At 42.3% G+C, this 22,190-nt stretch overlaps 2 protein-coding genes across 5 annotated transcripts in view; one reads left to right on the top strand and one right to left on the bottom strand.

Moving 5' to 3' along the window:
* LOC132355247 (uncharacterized) overlaps window positions 1–22,190 on the bottom strand; it is a 296,430-nt gene that overhangs the window by 107,864 nt on the left and 166,376 nt on the right. The window lies entirely within an intron of this gene.
* Window positions 959–21,506, top strand: LOC132355251 (myosin-1-like). Its single transcript, XM_059907492.1, is given in 40 exon segments — window positions 959–1,162; window positions 1,264–1,407; window positions 1,521–1,665; window positions 2,780–2,819; window positions 3,611–3,725; window positions 3,812–3,904; window positions 4,043–4,106; window positions 4,762–4,860; window positions 4,934–5,037; window positions 5,191–5,329; window positions 5,533–5,651; window positions 5,746–5,895; window positions 6,014–6,184; window positions 7,304–7,610; window positions 7,705–7,775; window positions 8,847–8,934; window positions 9,015–9,132; window positions 9,431–9,554; window positions 9,643–9,779; window positions 9,875–10,124; window positions 12,268–12,356; window positions 12,358–12,508; window positions 12,601–12,777; window positions 12,860–13,005; window positions 13,258–13,348; window positions 13,435–13,824; window positions 14,431–14,557; window positions 16,363–16,481; window positions 16,644–16,747; window positions 17,591–17,774; window positions 18,058–18,147; window positions 18,149–18,227; window positions 18,320–18,435; window positions 18,837–19,145; window positions 19,233–19,436; window positions 19,771–19,896; window positions 19,987–20,157; window positions 20,242–20,346; window positions 20,447–20,542; window positions 21,339–21,506. Coding segments are annotated over 40 exon segments (5,709 nt in total). The 3' UTR covers window positions 21,492–21,506.

Raw genomic sequence — 22,190 nt, 5'->3', positions numbered from 1 at the left:
CAATTATACTCCAATAGAGATGTTTAAAAAAAAGATATCTTTATTATAAAATAGGTTATATATGATCATTATTCACAGGATTGACGAATGTTAAAGTGGCAGGAGACAGATCTTGAAAAGAAAAAGTTTTCTGAAAGTTTTATGAGAATACTAGTAATAAAGCAAGAAAACATAGGTAATAACATTTTATAATGCCTTTGAGAAATACTAAAGAGAGGTGAAGAAACTGAGTTTGTCAAAATTATGACACAGGAACAAGAGAAGTTGATGTAAAACAGGATATTTTTAACTGAACAATGCAAAACAAGGCTCCTCACATTTCTGCTTTCCTTTATTAGGTAGTCCTTGTAAATCCCAAATCTATAATGAAAAGGTTTTCACCAGGTACTAAACAGTTCCTATAACTTTAGCAACGTATTTCTATTGATGTTTTAATTTATAAAGCCAACTTTGGTCCTTCCCCACACCCAGCATGTGTTCTAAGAGGTGTGAAGGGTGCCGTAGAAGGAAAACACTCCCTGTCTGCAAGGTGCTTATAATCCAACTGGAAGATAAGAACTACAAATGAAAGAGCTGGAGAAATCCTGCAGTCATCTTAGCATGGTGTTCTGTATAAGCTGATGATAGGAGGCTTCTTAAGATTAATATGCAAATGAAACAGAGAAAGGAGCTACAGTATCATATAGTAGATGAGCCAGAAACAATGGTCTCTTTCCAAATGCAAGAATAAGTATCTATCACCACTGGCACAGAACACGGAGACTGACATTTCACCTCCAGCCAAGCCACGGAGTTGACCATACCCAACAAGATGCTAGCGCTCAACTTGTCAAGGAATAATGTCGTGGGTTTTTTTTTTAACATGAATCGAATGGTCCAGTTGCTGGTTTTCTATAATGTCTTTCCTTCCTCTGCCAGGCAGTGTCTTTGATTTGGCTGCCATCAATAACCCACAGCCATGAGTTCGGACGCTGAGATGGCCATTTCTGGGGAGGCTGCTCCTTACCTCCGAATGCCTGAAAAGCAGCACACGGAGGCCCAGAATAGGCCTTTTGATGCCAAGAACACAAACTACGTGGTAGACCCTAAGGAGTCCTATGTGAAAGCAACCCTGCAGAGTACAGAAGGAGGGAAGGTGACAGCCAAGACCGAAGCTGGGGATGTGAGTAAAACATCTGGAGGGGATTAGAGACTGGGCCCCATTGCCAGTTAGGGGAGCTGACACTCCTTTGTCGACCTGGCTTCTCTTACTTGACTTGACAGATAGTAACTGTAACAGAAGACGAAGTCTTCCCCATGAACCCTCCCAAATTTGACAAGATCGAGGACATGGTCATGATGACCCACCTGCACAAGCCAGCAGTGCTGTACAACCTCAAAGAGCGTTATGCAGCCTGGATGATCTACGTGAGTTTGTTCTCACAGCCTCTGCTCATGCAGGTGGTTAATATTTTGAAAAATAGTATGTTATGATGGTCCCCGTGAAATAATTATCTTCCTTTTTTTCCTTTACGGTGCAGTCCTACTCAGGCCTCTTCTGTGTCACCGTCAACCCCTACAAGTGGCTGCCAGTGTACAACCCAGAGGTGGTGGTTGCCTACAGAGGCAAAAAGCGCCAGGAGGCCCCACCCCACATCTTCTCCATGTCAGACAATGCCATTAGTTCATGCTGACTGGTGAGTGGCTTGACTGTTTTTCATACAAATTATTTCACCACCTATAATCACAAAATGGAAAAGTTAAAAAGACCTTTAGAAATACTCAAATCCAACCCCCTCGTTGCACACAAGAGGTGACTAAAGCACAGAGAGGTACACGTTGTCAAGTGGGGATTAAAACTCAGTTCTCCTGATTCTACCTCCACGATTTTACCAGACTATGCTACTACTCCAACCCTAATAAGTTCATTTACAGTCTCCTTGCTTAGACATACATGATTTTAGATATTTAAGTAACAAAAAAGGTTAAATTAACAGCTGAATAGTATTGTCTGAATAGAAATGAAAAATATATGCTCAATCATTTTACTACCTAAGTTTCCTGTTGATTTTGAATTAGATACTTTAAGAAGTATTGTTACGTCTTTAAAGTCATCAGAACCCATTTCAGAGATAATAGCCTCTCTCTGAATGAAACTGGTATTCCGGGACACTGCATTCAAAAGGAAGTTGTCAGTTTCCCCCTTAAAAGAACTTTATTCTGATTGAGGCGCCCTCTCTTACCTGATCTTTCTTTGACCCAATAGCATGCTTTTGGGAGGCTGATCAGAATTAGGGTTGCAGTCTGGGACCTTGAGACAGAGATGTGTGTGTGTGTGTGTGTGTGTGTGCATGCACGTGTGTGTGTGCGTGCTTGTGTGTGTGTAATTGATCCATTTAGAAACTAAATCTCAATCTTGGCCTGATTAACACTATTTGGAACTATGAAATACAGTCCAAATCCTTAGCATATTGTGCATTTTTCAGTTATATGCATTCATCAGCAAAGAGCAGGCCGCTGGAACCTACAGATGACAATTAGGGAACGTGTCTCTGGAAAGGATTGCTCTTTCTTTTAAACCAGAAGGACACACTTTCTGTGGGGCGTAAGGAGTCTAAAATACGACACATTTTAATGTTTCTCTTCCCCAACTTACGAGACATAATAACAACACCACGTGTAACTTTACAATAACATACGGAAAAACTCCACTGAATGCGACACTTACACTGAATGCCCTCAGTGTTTCCCTATAGAAAGTTTTGTTTGTGTAACTAGTAGATATGCTGACTGTCCACTGTCTTTCTTCTAGATGGAGAGAATCAGTCTATCTTAATCACGTATGTATTATTATTCTGAGACTTATTCCTATTTTATTTTCACTGGGAAAATCACAATCCAAAAGAAGAAATTAGTTCACGCCCCATACTAAAGCAATGGCATAATCAGCCTGGAACTAAATATTGCTATCACTTATTATAGGGCTCAGATTGCATCCAAATATAAAATAACAATGTCCCAAATTACATCGTTCGCTAGTCCAGTCTTAAAAGTTCCAGAGCTTTCCAGGGATTGGAAGATATAAAGCACCAGGTCCACACACGGCCAGAGCCCAGTACTGGAGAGTGAGCACACACCTTCTGAAGTCTGGGCACTTTGCGGATGTTACCAGTGGGTCATTTCCAAGGCCTACTTGAGGACTGTCTATTCCTTCAAAGACCTAACTTGGGAATATCTTTAGTCTAAGGAAGCTGAAGAACACTTTAATGTTCTTCAGAGAGTTGCTTTGCTTCAGAGAGTTTCTTACTAATTGTTTCATTTACTACATAGTGCTTGAGGAGCTGCTTCTCGGACCCCTGAAGCCCGGCCTCAGCACCTAGAAGAGAGCCTGACACATTTTAAGCACTCAAGAAATAAGTGCTACATGATTAATGATCGACTGCCTCAGATGCTTATCAGTGCAAAGCAACAGAAATAATATGGGCTAAATGTGGCCTGAAGAGAAAGATCTAGGGCACTCTGACAAAGACATATAAAGACAGGCGCATAAGACAGTAAATGCTAATGGAGGAAGTAGTTTCCTTTGTCACAGAGCTTAATTTCTCACACATATTTGATCACTGCTTGACAGCGGAGAATCCGGGGCTGGGAAGACAGTGAACACGAAGCGTGTGATCCAGTACTTTGCAACAACTGCAGTCACTGGGGAGAAGAGGAAGGAGGAACCTACTCCTGGCAAAAGGCAGGTGGGTCTGATTGCCACGTCAGAATCCAAGCTGTCAAGTAAGAAACTCCCGAGCCCCACATGTGAGGACTGCTCTTGCCTTTGCAGGGGAGTCTGGAAGATCAAATCATGAATGCCAACCCCCCGCTGGAGGCCTGTGGCAACGCCAAGACCGTGAAGAATGACAACTCCTCTCGCTTTGTAAGTCTGTAGCTCACAGAAGGGTTTTCTCAAGTGTCCTCTCAAATGCCAGAGAAGGCTGTCTGAGTTATTAATTCAAGCTCTTGCTACTCGTGTGCTAACAGTTTTGTATATAACATCATCTTTTTCACTTGCAAGGGTAAATTCATCAGGATCCACTTCCTTAGCACGGGGAGGCTGGCTTCTGCTGATATTGAAACATGTGAGTAACAGGACCTCCTAAATAGAATCCAAGAATGACAAATGACGGTTGGGAGGAACATCGTACAGCTCCTGCTGAGCCTGGAGCCTGTGAAACACCAGTCACTGCCAAACATGCCTGTGGGTAATGCCAGGCTTAACCAGAGCCCACAGTGCGCTTCACCCACTTCAGTCAGGAGCCAACAGTGCTCTAGAAATTGCCAGGAGTTGCTGGGCTTATCTGAAGGATGCCAGCCTCAGAAGAAATTTCAAATTTTTCTAAGAAAAAACTAAGACTGGGGGTATATAACTTGGGTTTAGTGTATGTGATTTCTTCCTAGTGTGAGCCTTGATAAATGGTGCCCTTAGTAACCCCTCTGTTATAAAGTGAGAAGAGACCCTGAGGAGGAACAGGTTATCAAGAATCAATTATATTTGAAATGTCAAGAATCTTCTGTATGAGAAGTGAACATGTGTTGAGCCAGGCAACTTCAGTTTCCTTCTAGAGGTGGCAAGAACAACCGCAGTGGTAGAGATGTAATATGTGATACCTCACGGGACCATTCAGCTGAAATCTCATGGGGCCAGTGAGATTTAGCTTATGACCCCAAGTTCCAAAATCATTCCAGGCACTTTATCATTTTTCCCTCTAATCCAATGTCTACTTTCCATCGCAGATCTTCTGGAGAAGTCTAGAGTCACTTTCCAGCTAAAGGCAGAAAGAAGCTACCATATATTTTATCAGCTCAGGTCTAACAAGAAGCCAGAACTAGTTGGTATGAAAGAGTTTAAATTTTTATTAGCACACCTTCTAATGTAAAACATACACCCTGAATTCTATGTACCCAGAAATGCTCATGATCACCACCAACCCACATGACTATGCCTTCGTCAGTCAAGGGGAGATCAAAGTCACTAGCATTAATGACGCAGAAGAGCTGTTGGCCACAGACGTAAGTTACACATGCAGTTTTTTAAAAATAAGTCATTGTGCATGGAAATGACGATGACAACCTGCTGTAGGTGTGAATAAGGACACAGTATAAGTTCTTCTAAATAAGTTAGTGTCTTGTGCCCTAATTCTGCCCTCTCATCTCTCCTGGCAGAGCACCATTGACATCGTGGGCTTCTCTTCTGAGGAAAAAGTGTCCATCTTCAAGCTCACGGGGGCAGTAACGCATTATGGGAACATGAAATTCAAGCAAAAGCAGCGTGAGGAGCAAGCAGAGCCAGATGGCACTGAAGGTACCAAATGAACCTCCAACTGGGTTAAATGAGAGAATATAGGCAAATAAGCCCACTCCAAACCCATGTCTCCTTTGCACTTGAGCATCTGATGGCCACATACAAATTTAACCCCACACAGGAATGATTCAGTCCTTACTCTGCCCCGAGGAGCTGTGGGGTCATAGTAGGTCACGTTGGACGTCTGAATTGTGTCTCTGCAGTTGCTGAAAAGGCTGCCTCTCTCCAGGGTCTGAACTCTGCTGACCTGCTCCAAGCCCTCTGCTACCCCAAGGTCAAGGTCGGCAATGAGTATGTCACCAAAGGCCAGAGTGTGCAGCAGGTAATGAATGGCACAACCTCTGTGAATCTCACACTTCCCAGGCCTTCAGGACACGTCTTTAATAACAGCAACGATCATTACTCTGTCTATGAAGGTGTACAATGCAGTGGGAGCCCTGGCCAAAGCCGTCTACGAGAAGATGTTCCTGTGGATGGTCACCCGCATCAACCAGCAGCTGGACACCAAGCAGCCCAGGCAGTTCTTCATCGGGGTCTTGGACATCGCTGGCTTTGAGATCTTTCATGTGAGTTGTTGGCATCAATGACAAGCCCCAAAGCACCCTTCCGCTTTGTGTCTGCTTTGCTGAGTCTCCACTGGATTTTCCAAACTCACTCAAACTCTCTGCGATTCGAAATACCCAGTTCAACAGCCTGGAGCAGCTGTGCATCAACTTCACCAACGAGAAACTGCAACAGTTTTTCAACCACCACGTATTCGTGCTGGAGCAGGAGGAGTACAAGAAGGAGGGCATCGAGTGGACGTTCATCGACGTTGGGAAGGACATGGATGCCTGCGCTGACATCCTCGAGAAGGTTCGCTTCCCTTTCTCAGATCACAGATCACACTGCTGACCCGTATTTAAAAGAAAATCATAACACTCACTGTATACTCTGGTAAGAGATTTCTACTTGTAACTAAAATCAGGAAAATTCCTTTGCCAACTCCAAGGTAGGTATTCTGGTAAAAGGAGACTGAACCTTTTCTAGAGTCCAGAACTCTACATTTCCCCACAGTGTGCAATGCAAGCCCGATGCTTAAGCCATCTTTCCTTATAAAAGAGCTCTGACGAGAGCATGTTTTACTTCTTATCTCTTTGTCAGCCTTGGAGTCATCACTGCTGGCATTTGAAATTGGAATTTCTAGTGCTTTAAAGAAGAGGCTCTCAGTAGTGTCAAAGACTTGCCAGAAGTACTTTTAGTAAAACTGCACATTTCCCTAATCTCACTCCTAGCAATACTTTTGGGAAAGTGTGGGGTGGAGCCTTGGAATATCTGCATTTTTACCAAGTGCTTCTGACACAACCCGTTTGCAAGTCACACCTGGAGAAATATTGCTCTAAGGCCTTTGGGGCAAAGACACAAACTCCACCAGAGCTCCTTCCTTTTTTTTTTTTTTTTTTAAATTTATTTATTTATTTATTATTTATTTTTATGGCTGTGTTGGGTCTTCGTTTCTGTGCGAGGGCTTTCTCTAGTTGCGGCAAGCGGGGACCACTCTTCATCGCGGTGCGCGGGCCTCTCACTATCGCGGCCTCTCTTGTTGCGGAGCACAGGCTCCAGACGCGCAGGCTCAGCAATTGTGGCTCACGGGCCTAGTTGCTCCGTGGCATGTGGGATCCTCCCAGACCAGGGCTCGAACCCGTGTCCCCCGCATTGGCAGGCGGATTCTCAACCACTGTGCCACCAGGGAAGCCCCTAGCTCCTTCCTTTTTTATCTTACTCTCCATCATATCCCAGAGCCCAACACCACACCCGGATCTTGATAGGTACCTGATAAATATTTGTGATTTAACAACTTCTGACCAAAGAAATGAGTTCTCACTAACTGTAAAGAATGAAATGACGAATTTACTCAAATAGGATCATTGTGTTCCACCATTATTTCTACAGGCAGACAAAATTCAAGTGTCATGTTTCTTTTCATTCTCTCAGCCTATGGGCATCTTCTCCATCCTGGAAGAGGAGTGCATGTTCCCCAAGGCCACAGACACCTCCTTCAAGAACAAGCTGTATGAACAGCATCTTGGAAAGTCTCCCTGCTTCCTGAAGCCCAAGGCGGTTAAAGGCAGGGCTGAGGCCCACTCCTCCCTGGTGCACTACGCCGGCACCGCGAACTGCAACATCACTGGCTGGCTGCACAAGAACAGGGACCCCCTGAACGAGTCGGTGGTCGGGCTGTACCAGAATTCCACAGTGAAGATTCTGGCTTTCTTTTTCTCTGAGCAAACATCTGAAGCAGGTAATTATCAACAGAATTAATCTTTTACTTAATGTATAAAACTGAGGCAGAGAAAGCCTGTACTATGAGTGCTTGTGATTTCTCTTCCCCTTAGAGGGTGGCGGTGCAAAGAAAGGAGGCAAGAAGAAGGGTTCTTCTTTCCAGACCGTGTCAGCTGTCTTCAGGGTACAATCTTCACTTTCTCTCTCTAACTAGGTTCAGGAAGTTAAATTTTACTTTACTATGTGGGGAAGGGTAAATAATCTTGCAAGGATTCTAGAGCTAAATGTGGCTCCAGGAGACAGGTCAGCAGGTAGTGGTAGCATTGACTCTCGCAGGAAGGTGTGGGGTAGCTTGGAAGAGATAGCTCAGTATATAGGAGACACAGGTGCCAGCAGGTCAGAGTCAGTATGAGATGGTAAAATTCAATATTGGGGCCAGGAAATAAGGTCATCTGACACTTAAAAGCTTCTTCTGGGAGAAGACTAAGCAAAACATGAGATTTTCTTTGGGAGCGTCCAAATGGGGTAGGTGCTTAGGTGTATATTGGCATAAAACTGAAATGAGTAGATTCTGAAAGGTGAGGATAGAAAAATAGTGGTAGGATTTGGAGGCTGATCTAAAGAAGAAAATAAGAAATCAAGTGTGATTAAGAAATAGCTTCTTAAGGAAAATTTACTTATCTTTTGACAATCCTATCTGGAATAACTGAAGTTCTAGTTATTCTGAAAAATCAGGATTTCCATAGGGTGGAAAACCTCTCACATTGGCAATATGACTGTCCGTTTTCTGCCAATTCCCAGAACAAGGCATTAAAAGGCCCCTTGCTATGAAACCAGCAGGAAGACACAGCTATGTAATTATAAGGAATAAGCATGTGCTAGAGAAGCAGATACAATTGAAAGTTGGGTAAAGAAAGAAATGGGAGAGCTGGAAGGAGATTTTGAGTTTTTTGTAAATCGGACCACATTATCTAGGCAAAAGATGATGAGTAGAGTATTTCCATATGTTAAAATGCCATAACTTTATAACATACGCTAGGAAATTCAACAGGAATGAATAACCACTTCAACAGTGAGTTTATAAGGCACAAAGATAGGGAAAATAGAGATATTTCCAGTGATAACCCTCTGCAAATTCAATCTGGATACTAATCATTGAAATTAGAACAGTATCATGGATCATGATAATTATGTCTATAAATATGAATGTACAAGAACAGTGCATTTTTAACCAAATATTCATATGGTTCCACAGGAGAATGTGGGTAAGCTGATGACTGGCCAGAGGAGCACTCACCCCCACTTCGTACGGTGCATCGTCCCCAGTGTAACCAAAACCCCTGGTAAGACACTTCTGATATCCAGACAAGCTCTAGTGTGACTGCTCATTAGACTATTATATGGACCATGTGTCTCTGTTTAGGGTTCATGGATGATGAGCTTGTCCTGCACCAGCTGAGGTGTAACGGTGCGCTGGTGGGCAGCCGCGTCCGCAGTAAGGGGCTCCCAAGCAGAAGCCTGCATGCAGACTTCATATACAGGTCAGACTTTCGCACCGGGAATTATTTTACAAGGTTCTTGTTATTTCATTTTTCAATGAAATGATCCTGTCCTTTATAACTTCTATTAAAATTGAAGAGCAACGAATTTAAAAGACTCCGTATCGATATACCAAAAGTTTGACACCCTTTGAATATACAAAGACTAGATAAAGAGATAGATATGATTGCTTGTTTATCTGTGTTAGACTACCCAACAGTTAAGTTGTTTCTATACTGAGGCAGGAAGATTTCTTGTTGCTGACAACAGCTGTATCATTTATTTGTTTGGCTCAAACAGATACAAGATATTAAATGCAAGTGCAATCCCTGAAGGACAATTCACTGACGGCAAGGATGCTTCTGAGAAGCTCCTTGGGTCCCTCGACATTGACCACACCAAGTACAAATGTGGTCTAACCAAGGTAATAGTCTCTAAGGCCCACCAGACACTATGCCTGTCCCTTGGGAGTCTATGTAAAGTTTCTGATCTGCAACTCTGCCCATGCACAGGTCTTTTTCAAAGCTGGCTTTCTGGGGGTACTAGAGGAGATGCGAGAGAACAAGGTGGCCCAGCTGGTTATTCAAACCCAGGTCAGGTGCAGAGGGTTCTTGGCAAGAGTGGAGTACCAGAAGATGGAGGAGCAGAGGTAAAATAGGAAACGTTACTAAACCCCATCAGCCTAGGCCTTTTCATTCTGTTTCCTGTTATACCTGCCTTTGAACATTTCTGTTCCTATCACAGAGAGTCCATCTTCTGTATCCAGTACAATATTCGTGTTTTCATGAATGTGAAAGACTGGCCCTGGATGAAGCTGTATTTCAAAATCAAGGTCCTCCTCAAGAGTGCAAAGACAGAGGAGACACCCACCCCGAAAGGTGATGAGGAGACCACAGAAAAGCTGGATCAGTCAAGCGCAAAACTGAAAGAACTTGAAGAGAAAATTGAAATTCTGATGCAAGAGAAAAATGACCTGCAGCTCCAGGTTCAATCTGTGAGTATCAGAAGCCATTGCTTGCAATCTGATGCTAGAATTTCGATTCAGCAGTTGCTAGGGGAGAGACTAAATTCCACCTTATTAACGGACTGATTATCAATCTTTCTTAATTCACAACTCCTCAGAATGTTCCATAAAATTTCATATACAATATTACTAAAAAGCTCTGTGGTAGGATTCCTTTCTGTTGACAAGGGAAAAATAAAAGCATTTTTCCTTTCCCCCTGTTGTTTCTCCTAGCAAAATATGGGCAGTAAATAAAGTGATCTTTGTTCCCTAAGATTCTCCCTGCTGAAAAATGCAAGTAAGAGCAGCGAAGAAAGAACAATGTTGACAGTGAAGAGCGAGGAGACTTTATGATGAGAACGTATCAACTCGAAACCCATATTCTGAATTTTAAAATCTATGGTCCCCTGGCAATTTCCCTCTCAACTATATCTTGAGAAAGTCTCTAGGACCTCAAAGAATAAGATCATTGCAAAGACAATGGCAATGCTTTCTATAAATAGTGTCAATTAGGCAAAGCATGAGAAATAGTACTGATGTTCTTGTTTTGATGTCCCAAGAAATATCCAGAGGCTTGAGAAGAAATATTTGATCAACACCACTGTCTAACCCATTTCTGTGACCCAAATGACAAGAAAATTTCAGCTGCCACCACTGAAATCAACAACAGAAACATTAAAAGCTACTCTCCAGTTCTCTGAATTTAGAAGGGAATCTGCACTGGTTCCAGTGGGCGCACAGGTTTTAGACACATAACTAGAAAAATTAAAGAAAAATGAATTATAAATACCTAGGCTGGCACTGTGACTTCCCTTATGGTTTATGGAGACAAAGGTTTCCCAAATTGAGGAGGGGTTCATCACATCTTCAAGAATCAAGAGATAATTGTATGGAAGTTAATTTCTCTCAGTATAATATGATCCAAGTATAATCAGTATAACTGATCTAAGTATACTCCTCTCAGTATAATATGACTTCTTTTCAACATTACTCTGTCAACTACCCATTTAATAAATATTTCATGAAGTTCCAAGCATTAGGGATACAACTTTGAGCAAGAGACATAGTCCCTGCCCTCAGAGGATTTATATTCCAACTCCTATTTCTTCTCCTGAGAAACACGTTTGCTACTTCTCTTGCACCACCTTCTAAAATGTTCCGTTCCCCTTAGTTCTTCCGCATGCTCCCATTAATTCCACCCACTCTGTCACTGTAGCATGTGTCTCCCCTTTAATTCACTTTTCTGCTAAATACTCAATCATTTTCTTTGCTTTCCATATACTAAACTTTTCTGGAAAATAATATTAAATAAAGAAAACTAACTGAAATTATATACCAACACATTAAACACAGGTTATCATGCAGGGGAGTAAAAAAATTTCCTTGATCCTCTTGGTTCCTTGGCTGGGTCTGAAAATTAAACTGACAAAGATAGATTGACAGGAGAAAAACAAACAAATTTTATTTAATTTTTATGTGTACAAGGGAGCTTTCACAAGAGAATAAAGACCTAAAGAAGTGACCAGAGCATGGAGCTTTTATACCCTTTAGACAAAGAAATGATAAATGTGTGAAGAATTGACAAGACAAAGGGGTCTAGACTGGGATAGTAAGTGATGAAGAAATAACTAGGAAGATAAGGGTTAGTTTAACAAGGTTCGTTTACACAGCCTTCTCAGTCCTAAATTCCCCACCTCTTGTGATAAGAATGTCTTCTTTCCTCCCAGTACAGGGAGGGGACCTTCCACATGGAAGTTTTATGACCTGTTTCAGGGAAGAAGGGTGAGGGGAATGGGTCAGGGTGGGCTTCCTATTTCTGCTCTTTTCTCAAACTCCTCTAGCTTAAGATATTCATTATGCCAAGGTACCATACTTTGGGATAGTGTATCCTGAACCCCATCATTAATAAGTATAATTTTATTATAAATTCATCAGGAATTATGACCAATTCCTTTTTTAAAAATCTCCAGTGCCATAAGTGGAGTGCCCAATAAATATTTCCTAAATGATGGAAAGCTAATAAAAATTAACCTAAAGCTTTAAAGCACAATTTATTTGTTTGGTTTCAAAATCTTAATAAAATCTGAAAATGTCCACAGAACAAGATCTAAAAGTGTCTACTGTCCCTTCTCAGGAAGCAGATAGATTGGCTGATGCAGAAGATAGATGTAACCAGCTGATCAAAACCGAAATCCAGCTCGAGGCAAAGATCAAGAAAGTGACAGAGAGCTGAGAATGAGGAACAGATCCACGCTGAGCTGACGGCCAGGAAGAGGAAACTGGAGGACGAATGTTCAGAACTGAAGAAAGACATAGATGACCTTCAGGTGACACTGGTCAAGGTTGAGAAGGAGAAACATGCCACAGAGAACAAGGTATGAAATATATTTGTATACAGCATATAGAGACTCTGCCATCTAACTAAGCTGCTTTAGAGCAGAGATAATCTCTTCCTTAACCTTTCTAGGTGAAAAGCCTCACAGAAGAGATGGCAGGCCTGGACGAAGTCATAGCTAAGCTGACCAGGGAAAAGAAGGCCCTCCAGGAGGCCCACCAGCAGACCCTGGATGACCTGCAGGCAGAAGAGGACAAAGTGAACACCCTGAACAAAGCTAAAGCCAAGCTAGAGCAGCAAGTGGATGACGCAAGTCTAGGATTATCAAGGAAATTATTTTCTTCAAAGGGAAGCTAAGCAATCCTTATGACTCAACATTATTTATATTTAGCTTGAAGGATCTCTGGAACAAGAAAAGAAACTGCGCATGGACTTACAGAGAGCCAAGGGGAAGCTGGAGGGTGACCTAAAATTGGCCCAAGAATCCACAATGGATATAGAAAATGATAAGCAGCAACTTGATGAAAAACTCAAAAAGTGAGTATGAGAGAATTCAATTGTAACCTGCTCGTTGTCTGGATCTCAAAAATATTACTTCACAGCACACAGAAAAAAAACAAATAATGACATCTTTAACTTTTGTATTTAATGAAAATGGTACAGTACTGACTTGTAAAACATGCACTTAGCACTTCCTCAACACCAGCAGTACAAAAACGTTCAGTTACACATAGAGAAGAAGACTGGCAAGAGGACAGAGTATGAGCTAATGTGTTGCTCTCCTAACAGGAAAGAGTTTGAAATGAGCCGTCTGCAAAGCAAGATTGAAGATGAACAAGCACTTGGCATTCAATTGCAGAAGAAGATCAAGGAGTTACAGGTAAGTCCATGATTTCCATCAGTCTCATTCAACATGACAAAATACTAACACAAAGGAGCTAACGTTGAGCTTTTCCCCACTGCCAGGTCCGCATCGAGGAACTGGAGGAGGAGATCGAGGCAGAGCGGGCCTCCCGCGCCAAAGCAGAGAAGCAGCGTTCGGACCTCTCCCGGAAGCTGGAGGAGATCAGCGAGTGGCTGGAAGAGGCCGGCGGGGCCACTTCGGTCCAGATTGAGTTGAACAAGAAGCGGGAGGCCGAGCTCCAGAAAATGCTCAGGGACCTGGAGGAGGCCACCCTGCAGCACGAGGCCACGGCGGCCATGCTGAGGAAGAAGCACGCGGACAGTGTGGCCAAGCTGGGGGAGCAGATTGACAACCTGCAGAGGGTCAAGCAGAAGCTGGAGAAGGAGAAGAGTGAGCTGAAGATGGAGACTGATGACCTTGCTAGCAACATGCAGACTGTCTCCAAAGCCAAGGTACAATCATGATTTAAGTCTTAAAGAGATTTCTGGAGGACAGGTGTGAGTGAGCCTTTCAAGAATCACTAGTACCTGGCAGGAGGAGACTATGGCAGGAGGCTGGTCGCAGGAAGGGCAACTCCCATGTGATGGGGCCACGTGCTCCCTCTTTACAGGAGAATAGCTGTCCCCGAAGGATATGCATCCTGAAAACTCAAGTTCTTTCCAATAAAAAATACAATTCAATGATGTATTTCGAAATTTTTAAAATGCCTCACCTTGATTAGGCTTTTTGTTTTTCCCTTAAGCACAAATACATAATCTGCTTCTCAAAGAAGTTTCACGAGCTGAGTCATCAAGTGTCACTATTCTCATATCACAGATAAGCCAACTGAGTAAAGGCTTAGTTTCACAAAGCAATTTCATGGCAGTAGGTTTAGACTATGTGTCTTGTTACTCTTTCCATCACAAACTAAGGCCTCAGTTGTTGTTGTTTTTTTTTGTAAAGGTAGTGTATTCTCAAAATAAATGAGTATTGCAGCTCCTATGGAATGCTTAGATTATTGCAAATTTCTATGGTCCAAATACTTGCTTAAGATGCCGTTTACCACTTTTTGAACGCAGGGAAACCTTGAAAAGATGTGCCGCGCTCTAGAAGACCAAGTGAGTGAACTTAAGGCAAAGGAGGAAGAGCAGCAGCGGCTGATCAATGACCTGACGGCTCAGAGAGCACGCCTGCAGACGGAGTCAGGTGGGCCATCCACCAGTGTTGACCTTGAATGATACATTTATCTTGGCTATCCAGGTGCTGAAAAACTCTACATTGAGTTACCTGAGCTCACATATGACCTCCCTGGGAGGTGCCGCTCATATGAACACCTTATTGACCACCAGCATGGACTACTTTCTTCCTTTCTGTCTTTTTGGTTTTGGGTTTGTTTTCTTTTAAATAGAGACCCAGGCTGTTTTGTTTTTTAACACTTTAAAGCAGATTTCACTCTCATCTGAAAGTTATCTAATAAAAAAGTGTATCCTGACAGTATTTACTTTTGCTTTTCAAAGTGCTTCCACAAGTTAATTACCTTTTTACCCTCATTAATCTGTGTAATGTTATCCCCATTTTAAAGATGTCGGATTATGGTAGTGATGAAATGACCTGTCCAAGAATGCTTACTCCAGTCTTTTCCCTGAAGTCTTGCCGATTGCCAGTAGCACCACAGTTAAGTACGGAAATATTCAGGACCACAATCCAGCCAGGAGCATTCAAGTGAGGTACATAGAATTTCGATTATCCAAACTGGAGGGTCTCTGCATTTACTCCTCCCCCTATCAACTTGTCCAACTTTCTACCAAAGTTCTCCTCCCCAGGTGAGAGGTAACAAGATGGAAATTGTTTTGTGGGTCATTTGGACCATTAACGTAATAGGTAGATCAAATTGTTGGAGAACCACTTTACTCTTTCATATTCATTCAAATATTGTTCTTTCTAGAACAAAGCTCAAGTAAGGCTTTTATTATTGGTATACAGTTGATAAGTACACTTTATGAAAAACAAAAACTGTATTTGCAAATAATCAGAATGCTCCCTGTAGTTTCTTTTCCTCATTACATGTTTACTCCTAGTAATTTAGTGGTATGAAAAAAAAAAAATTGAAAGCTGTGATTCTTATTAAATGTTAAAGAGATAAGGCTTCCAGGTAACCAGTTCAAAAATGGTGCTGGAAATGTTTTCTCTCTTTTTAACATAATACATTTGACCCTTGAACAACACAGGTTTGAACAGTGTGGGTCCACTTACACGTGATTTTTTTTTCTATAAAAACGCACTACAGTACTAGGTGATCCACAGTTGGCTAAATCCATGGATGTGAAAAAAGAGGGCTGACTGTAAAGTTATAAGCGGATTTGCAACCGCGCAGAGGGTCGTAACCCCTAACCCCGATTGTTCGAGGGTCAACTATATAGTGTATTTTCTGAATTATGGTGCTTAAAGAATGGGAGACAAATTTAAATGCCACTTAGTTTAAGGACTGATTAGTTATCCACAAACCAACTCGTCCTTGGGGTGGAAAGACACTTGATTGTTTCTTAATATAAAAATTCTTCCAGGATTTTCCTTCGAACATCATTTCAGAGGGAACTGCTCAAAGTCTCCTATTTTCCAAAGAATAAATTCGGTTTCAATCAAGTTTCAGTGAAAGGTAAACTAGTACAACACTGTTGCCTTACACAAAAAACACTGGAATATTTTTTGTTAGTTTGATTTACATTTTTTTTCACATATTTCTTCACCAATTTCTACTGTGATCAAATAGTTTGAAATATCTCCCCAAATCTTTTGTGTTGTTCAGAAGCATGTAATCTGCCTCAATGTCTTCCCTACTTCTCATTTTCACATAGACGTCCTCACCAGGGTTGAAGTGGAAATTGGTGGTTTGCTAAAATCCACACTCTCCATCATGTTTCAGACCCAGCTCCCTTTCCCTGCTCCCATTTGTAATTTAGAGTTTTAATTTCCAAAGTAAGGTTGAGTTTTCTGGCTCTTGATCTTTATAGGTGAATACTTACGCCAGCTAGTTGAAAAGGACTCATTAGTTTCTCAGCTCTCGAGGGGCAAACAAGCATTCACACAACAGACAGAAGAACTGAAAAGGCAGCTTGAAGAGGAGATAAAGGTTAGCCCTACTCACAGCTGTTGTTGTTTCTGTCATTTTCCTTGCTTTTGAGATTGTTTTCTGCTTACTTCTACAGATTTTCTTCTGGCGGCCTACAGGAGCTTAGGGACTAAACATCACTTTAAAGATATAAAATTAAGTCACCAATCTCTATGTTCTCAGGCCAAGAACGCCCTGGCCCACACCCTGCAGTCCTCCCGCCACGACTGTGACCTGCTGCGGGAACAGTATGAGGAGGAGCAGGAAGCCACGGCTGAGCTGCAGAGGTCAATGTCCAAGGCCAACACTGAGGTGGCCCAGTGGAGGATCAAATATGAGATGGATGCCATCCAGCGCACAGAGGAGCTGGAGGAGGCCAAATATGTTCTAGAATTACCTAAAATGAAAATAGCTCTGTTAACAATCAAAGTGCACCTGATATTAAATACCACATGGGCAAATGTCCATTGCTCCCCAAATAAAAACCTAGGAAAAATCATGCATGACATAAACCTAAGCAAGAAAAACAAATACTCTAGGTTGTCTAGGGAAAGAAATTAAGTTAGAGGGTAGAAGGAAAAAGGACATAAGGCAAGAGGAAGCTGAATGATTATTTTTTAAAAGGGGAACTTCTGACATCATCCTATCCATACAGGTGTAGGTAGAATAAGAGTCAATTATACTCTCCCGTGCTGCTCCGCCCTCTTAGCCATTAATGGAAAAATCGGTCCAGGGTGACAGATATGTAAGAGAAAAATAATCAGACTTTAAAGCACAGCTCCCCCTTTTGAGATGTAAAAACACGGTTATTTGTAAAGGAAAAAAGAATACAGTGTTAAAGACTAAAAAGTAGACATTAAGCTCTGTAATAAGAAATAACACATATTGTTATTAAAGATCTAAATATTCAATGCAATCAAAAGTTCAAGAATGAACTTAAGAGGGAGACTCTTATTCAACAGAAAGTTTAAGGAAGGGACCTGCTCATTCAAGAGAAAGTTTAAGGAGAGATCTAGTCATTTATTCTGTGAATAGTGTAGAGCCAGATAGGAATTATAATGTTTTGGTGGATGCCTTAGAAGAGTTTCTGAGTGACCATTCACTTCTATTGTCCTTATTTCACTTTTTAGGAAGAAGCTGGCCCAGCGTCTGAAAGATGCCGAGGAACACGTAGAAGCTGTGAATGCCAAATGCGCTTCCCTTGAGAAGACCAAGCAGTGGCTCCAGAATGAGGTCGAGGACCTCATGATTGATGTGGAGAGGACAAATGCCGCCTGTGCAGCCCTGGACAAAAAGCAAAGGAACTTCGATAAGGTAATTTCTGCACCAGTTTCTGTCTCAGCATTCAACATGTGATTAAGGATAGCCTCCCACCTTCCATGTGCCTATTCAAACCATCCGAGGGCTCTTCTCAGCAGCTCCTGCTCCATGAGTAGGTGGGGAGGAGGGGGGGACTCCTGTGGTTTCTACTCTTCTCATTCATAATTAGTTTTCAGTCCCCGATCATCTCAACTCTGTTTGAAAGTTGTCAGAAGAAATGGTTTTCATCCCATCAAACTTTCTCCACCCAATTTCTTGACCATTCCTTGCCCCTTAGCTCCTATCAGAATGGAAACAGAAGTATGAAGAAATTCATGCTGAACTTGAAGCTTCCCAGAAGGAGTCCCGCGCCTTCAGCACAGAGCTGTTTGTTCACGGTTAAGAATGCTTATGAGGAATCCTTAGACCAACTTGAAACCTTGAAGCGGGAAAACAAGAATTTGCAACGTGAGTACATTTTACCTTTTCTTCAACAAAAGATTTGAAAGACTGTTTTCCCTCACTGAATGCATTTTTAAATTTTTATTTTTCACGAACAGCTGACCTCACTGAGCAGACTGCAGAAGGAGGGAAACGTATAAATGAACTGGAGAAAATAAAGAAACAAGTGGAACAAGAAAAGTCTGAAATTCAGGCTGCTTTAGAAGAGGCAGAGGTAGACATTTTATTGTAGACTCTAAAACCATTTTGAGAGGAATTAAGATCTAATACATGCAAGAATAGGTGAATCAAGAGAAAAGAAAAATAATTTTTACTCTGGGTAATAAATATGAGGATGGAACACTGACCATGCATACAACTAACATAACCGGACATCAGGAACTGTGTGCTAGACACCGAGAAAACAAAGATGAGTAAGTTAAGGGCCCTGCCCCCATGGGCATTAGCTAGCTGGGGAGACAGAATTATACAAAACCAACAACAACACATCACAGAAATTTCTGTAACAATGGAATAAAGATGCGTTATAGCAGCACAAAGGTAGGAACTATTTCCTATCTCTAGAATACTACGCACTTCCGTTCCCTGCTAATGTCACCCCTTGCTGTCATTAAGGCATCTCTTGAACACGAGGAGGGAAAGATCCTGCGCATCCAGCTGGAGTTGAACCAAGTCAAGTCTGAAGTTGACAGGAAAATCGCTGAAAAGGATGAGGAAATTGACCAGCTGAAGAGGAACCACATTAGAGTCGTGGAGACCATGCAGAGCACACTGGATGCTGAGATCCGGAGCAGGAATGATGCCATCAGGCTCAAGAAGAAGATGGAGGGAGACCTCAACGAAATGGAAATCCAGCTGAACCACACCAACCGCACGGCTGCTGAGGCCCTGAAGAACTACAGGAACACCCAAGCCATCCTCAAGGTAAATGGGCTCAGGAGATGGTCCCAGGGCAGTTGGGGTGACTGCAGTCCTGAGAACAAGGTGTCTCAATGATCGTTCATTTCACAGGATACCCAGCTCCACCTGGATGATGCTCTCCGGGGCCAAGAGGACCTGAAGGAGCAGCTGGCGATCGTGGAGCGCAGAGCCAACCTGCTGCAGGCCGAGATCGAGGAGCTGCGGGCCACCCTGGAGCAGACGGAGAGGAGCAGGAAGATGGCAGAGCAGGAGCTCCTGGACGCCAGCGAGCGCGTCCAGCTCCTGCACACCCAGGTGAGTATAACATAAAAGTAAAAAATAAAGTGGACTGAAAATGATATTCTTGTTCAAATCTTAGTACTATCTAAAATTTATGCATAACGTTTTACGGAGGTTACAGTTTAAAATATGTAATATCTTTGGATTAACAATATTTTTGTTTATATGAACTGCGACATTCAGAGTTGACTGTCTTGTAAAAGTATATTGTCAACTCAGATAATTTATGGAACAAGAAAGGATACTAATTAGTTACCTTAATTAATTAGTTTGTGGGTTCATTAGAACATTGGACATTGTAATTTTGCTCTCATGTACTTAGTATTTCTAAATTTGATATTTTAAACAGAACACCAGCCTGATCAACACGAAAAAGAAGCTGGAGACAGACATCTCCCAAATCCAGGGAGAGATGGAGGACATTATCCAGGAAGCTCACAACGCAGAAGAGAAGGCCGAGAAGGCCATCACTGACGTGAGCAGAGGGCCACACGGGGGTGGTCATGCTAGAATCTTGATGGGCTGTCTCAGCTCTCTCTACTGGTTTTGTGTTACTGTTAATTAGGCGGCCATGATGGCCGAGGAGCTGAAGAAGGAGCAGGACACCAGCGCCCACCTGGAGCGGATGAAGAAGAACCTGGAGCAGACGGTGAAGGACCTGCAGCGCCGCCTGGACGAGGCTGAGCAGCTGGCCCTGAAGGGCGGCAAGAAGCACATCCAGAAGCTGGAGGCCAGGGTGGGTCTCGCAGCCTGTTCACTTCCCAGCCTGTTCATGCTGCTAGTTACAGCCAAGTGGCTAAACACCTTTGTCCTCTTCCAGGTGAGGGAGCTTGAAAATGAGGTTGAAAATGAACAGAAGCGCAATGTTGAGGTTGTCAAGGGTCTTCGGAAACATGAGAGAAGAGTGAAGGAACTTACTTACTAGGTGACCAGCCTTTCCATATAATTAAAGCCTACTGCTTTCAAGAAAATAAAAATGAGTTGTTTTCAAACAATGACATTATTTGCTACCTCTTTCATTCCAGACTGAGGAGGACCGCAAGAATGTCCTCAGGCTACAGGACTTGGTGAACAAATTACAAACCAAAGTTAAAGCTTATAAGAGACAAGCTGAAGAGGCTGTAAGTACCTCCCCAGTGAGAGAGAAAGGTTCAGGAGCAGGGCCAGGATTTGTGGAGACTAAAGCTCATAGAATTTAAGAGGCTTTCGTTAAGGCAAAGAACACAAAATTGGGAATACAAAATTAGGTTTGAAAATGAGTATTTATTTAGAATGAAAAAAATCTTACCACTAATTATTGGAGCCTTAGAGATTCAGGTTCATTTCTTCTGAGACCTCTAGCAGTTTTCCAGACAAGGTAGTGTAGAAATGCTTCTTGGTTACAACCCACCTCCCTCCCTAACTAGAGCACTCTACTCCCAGCAATTGCCAGCACCCACAGGGGCTGTGCCAACGAGCACTCTGAATCTAAGCCTTATTTAAGTTCATGATGAATCCACCTCAGAACATTTCTTTTCCATTTGGCTGCAGTTATCTTTCTCATCCTGTTAATTCTAAAACCTTCCTTAAGGTTCTCCACACCCAATACTACCACAGTGCCTACTTTTTAAAGTTTGTTTTCACAGAAACAAGGTTGATTCAAATTCCTGCTACTTTGATATCCCTGTTGTCACTGTAGCATCTTAGGTTTGTCAGGAAGAGAGTCAAGTGAGAGAGAATGAACAGGGGGTTGTAAGCCCACCAACACAGAGGTGAATATGTGGGATGCCCTGCCCCAAATAGGTACATCACCAAAGAACAGAACCTTTTGCTTTCTCACTCATGAAGCAAATCCTATAGCTGCTCTTAGTAACAAAGGCAGTAAGAATCAGAAAATGTCAAATTTTCTTGTTCTCTCAAATGCATTTCTTTTCTCAGGAGGAACAAGCCAATGTCAACCTTGCCAAATTCCACAAGATCCAGCACGAGCTGGAAGAGGCCGAGGAACGGGCTGACATTGCCGAGTCGCAGGTCAACAAGCGGCGGGTGAAGAGCTGGGAGGTTCACACAGAGGTCATAGGTGAAGAATAATTCATCCAAATGCTGAAAGGTGACCAAAGAAAGGCACAAAATGTGAAGTTCTTTGTCACTGTCATATGTCATTGTAATGTCAAGGAAATAAATCTGCAGAGAATTTTGCAATCTAAAAATACATGTGTCTCTTAATTACAAGCTCAATAGTGCTATTAGAACTAATTCATTTATTCAACATTTGTTATGCTCCTACTGTGTGCAGTCAGAGACAATGACAAAAAACGAATGTGGTCAGGGAACCAACTTTAATAGAAGGCAAATGAAATGAAGTGCTCTAAGAGGATGCAATGGCGTTTAATGGATCCTCAATTCCATTCAACCAGTTTTATTGAGTATCAAGAATGTGTCTGTACAGAAATTGGCACCAAGGATATAACAACCATCCCTGCTTTTGAAGAGCTCAAGCCAGCAAGTGATAGCAATTCAAACAGATGCTGGTACAATATGCGTACTCTGAGAGAAGCATGAAAACAAAGTGTGGTAATAACATAGAGTGAGATGTGAACCTGGGGAATCCAGAAAGGTTTCTCAAGGGAGATGGAATTAGCTCCTAAAAGATGAGTAAATAGTTATCATGTGAAAGAGAAAAGGACATGGTCATTCTAAGAAGAGAAAACAAGCATGAGATTTTAGAGTAGTTGAAGCAGAGGCTCCATGAGCAAAGGGCATCCGAGAAGGCCAGAGATAGAAGCTGAG

Source organism: Balaenoptera ricei, chromosome 20, assembly GCF_028023285.1.
Source record: "Balaenoptera ricei isolate mBalRic1 chromosome 20, mBalRic1.hap2, whole genome shotgun sequence".
NCBI lineage: Eukaryota > Metazoa > Chordata > Mammalia > Artiodactyla > Balaenopteridae > Balaenoptera > Balaenoptera ricei.
This window is presented reverse-complemented; position numbering and strand designations above follow the sequence as displayed.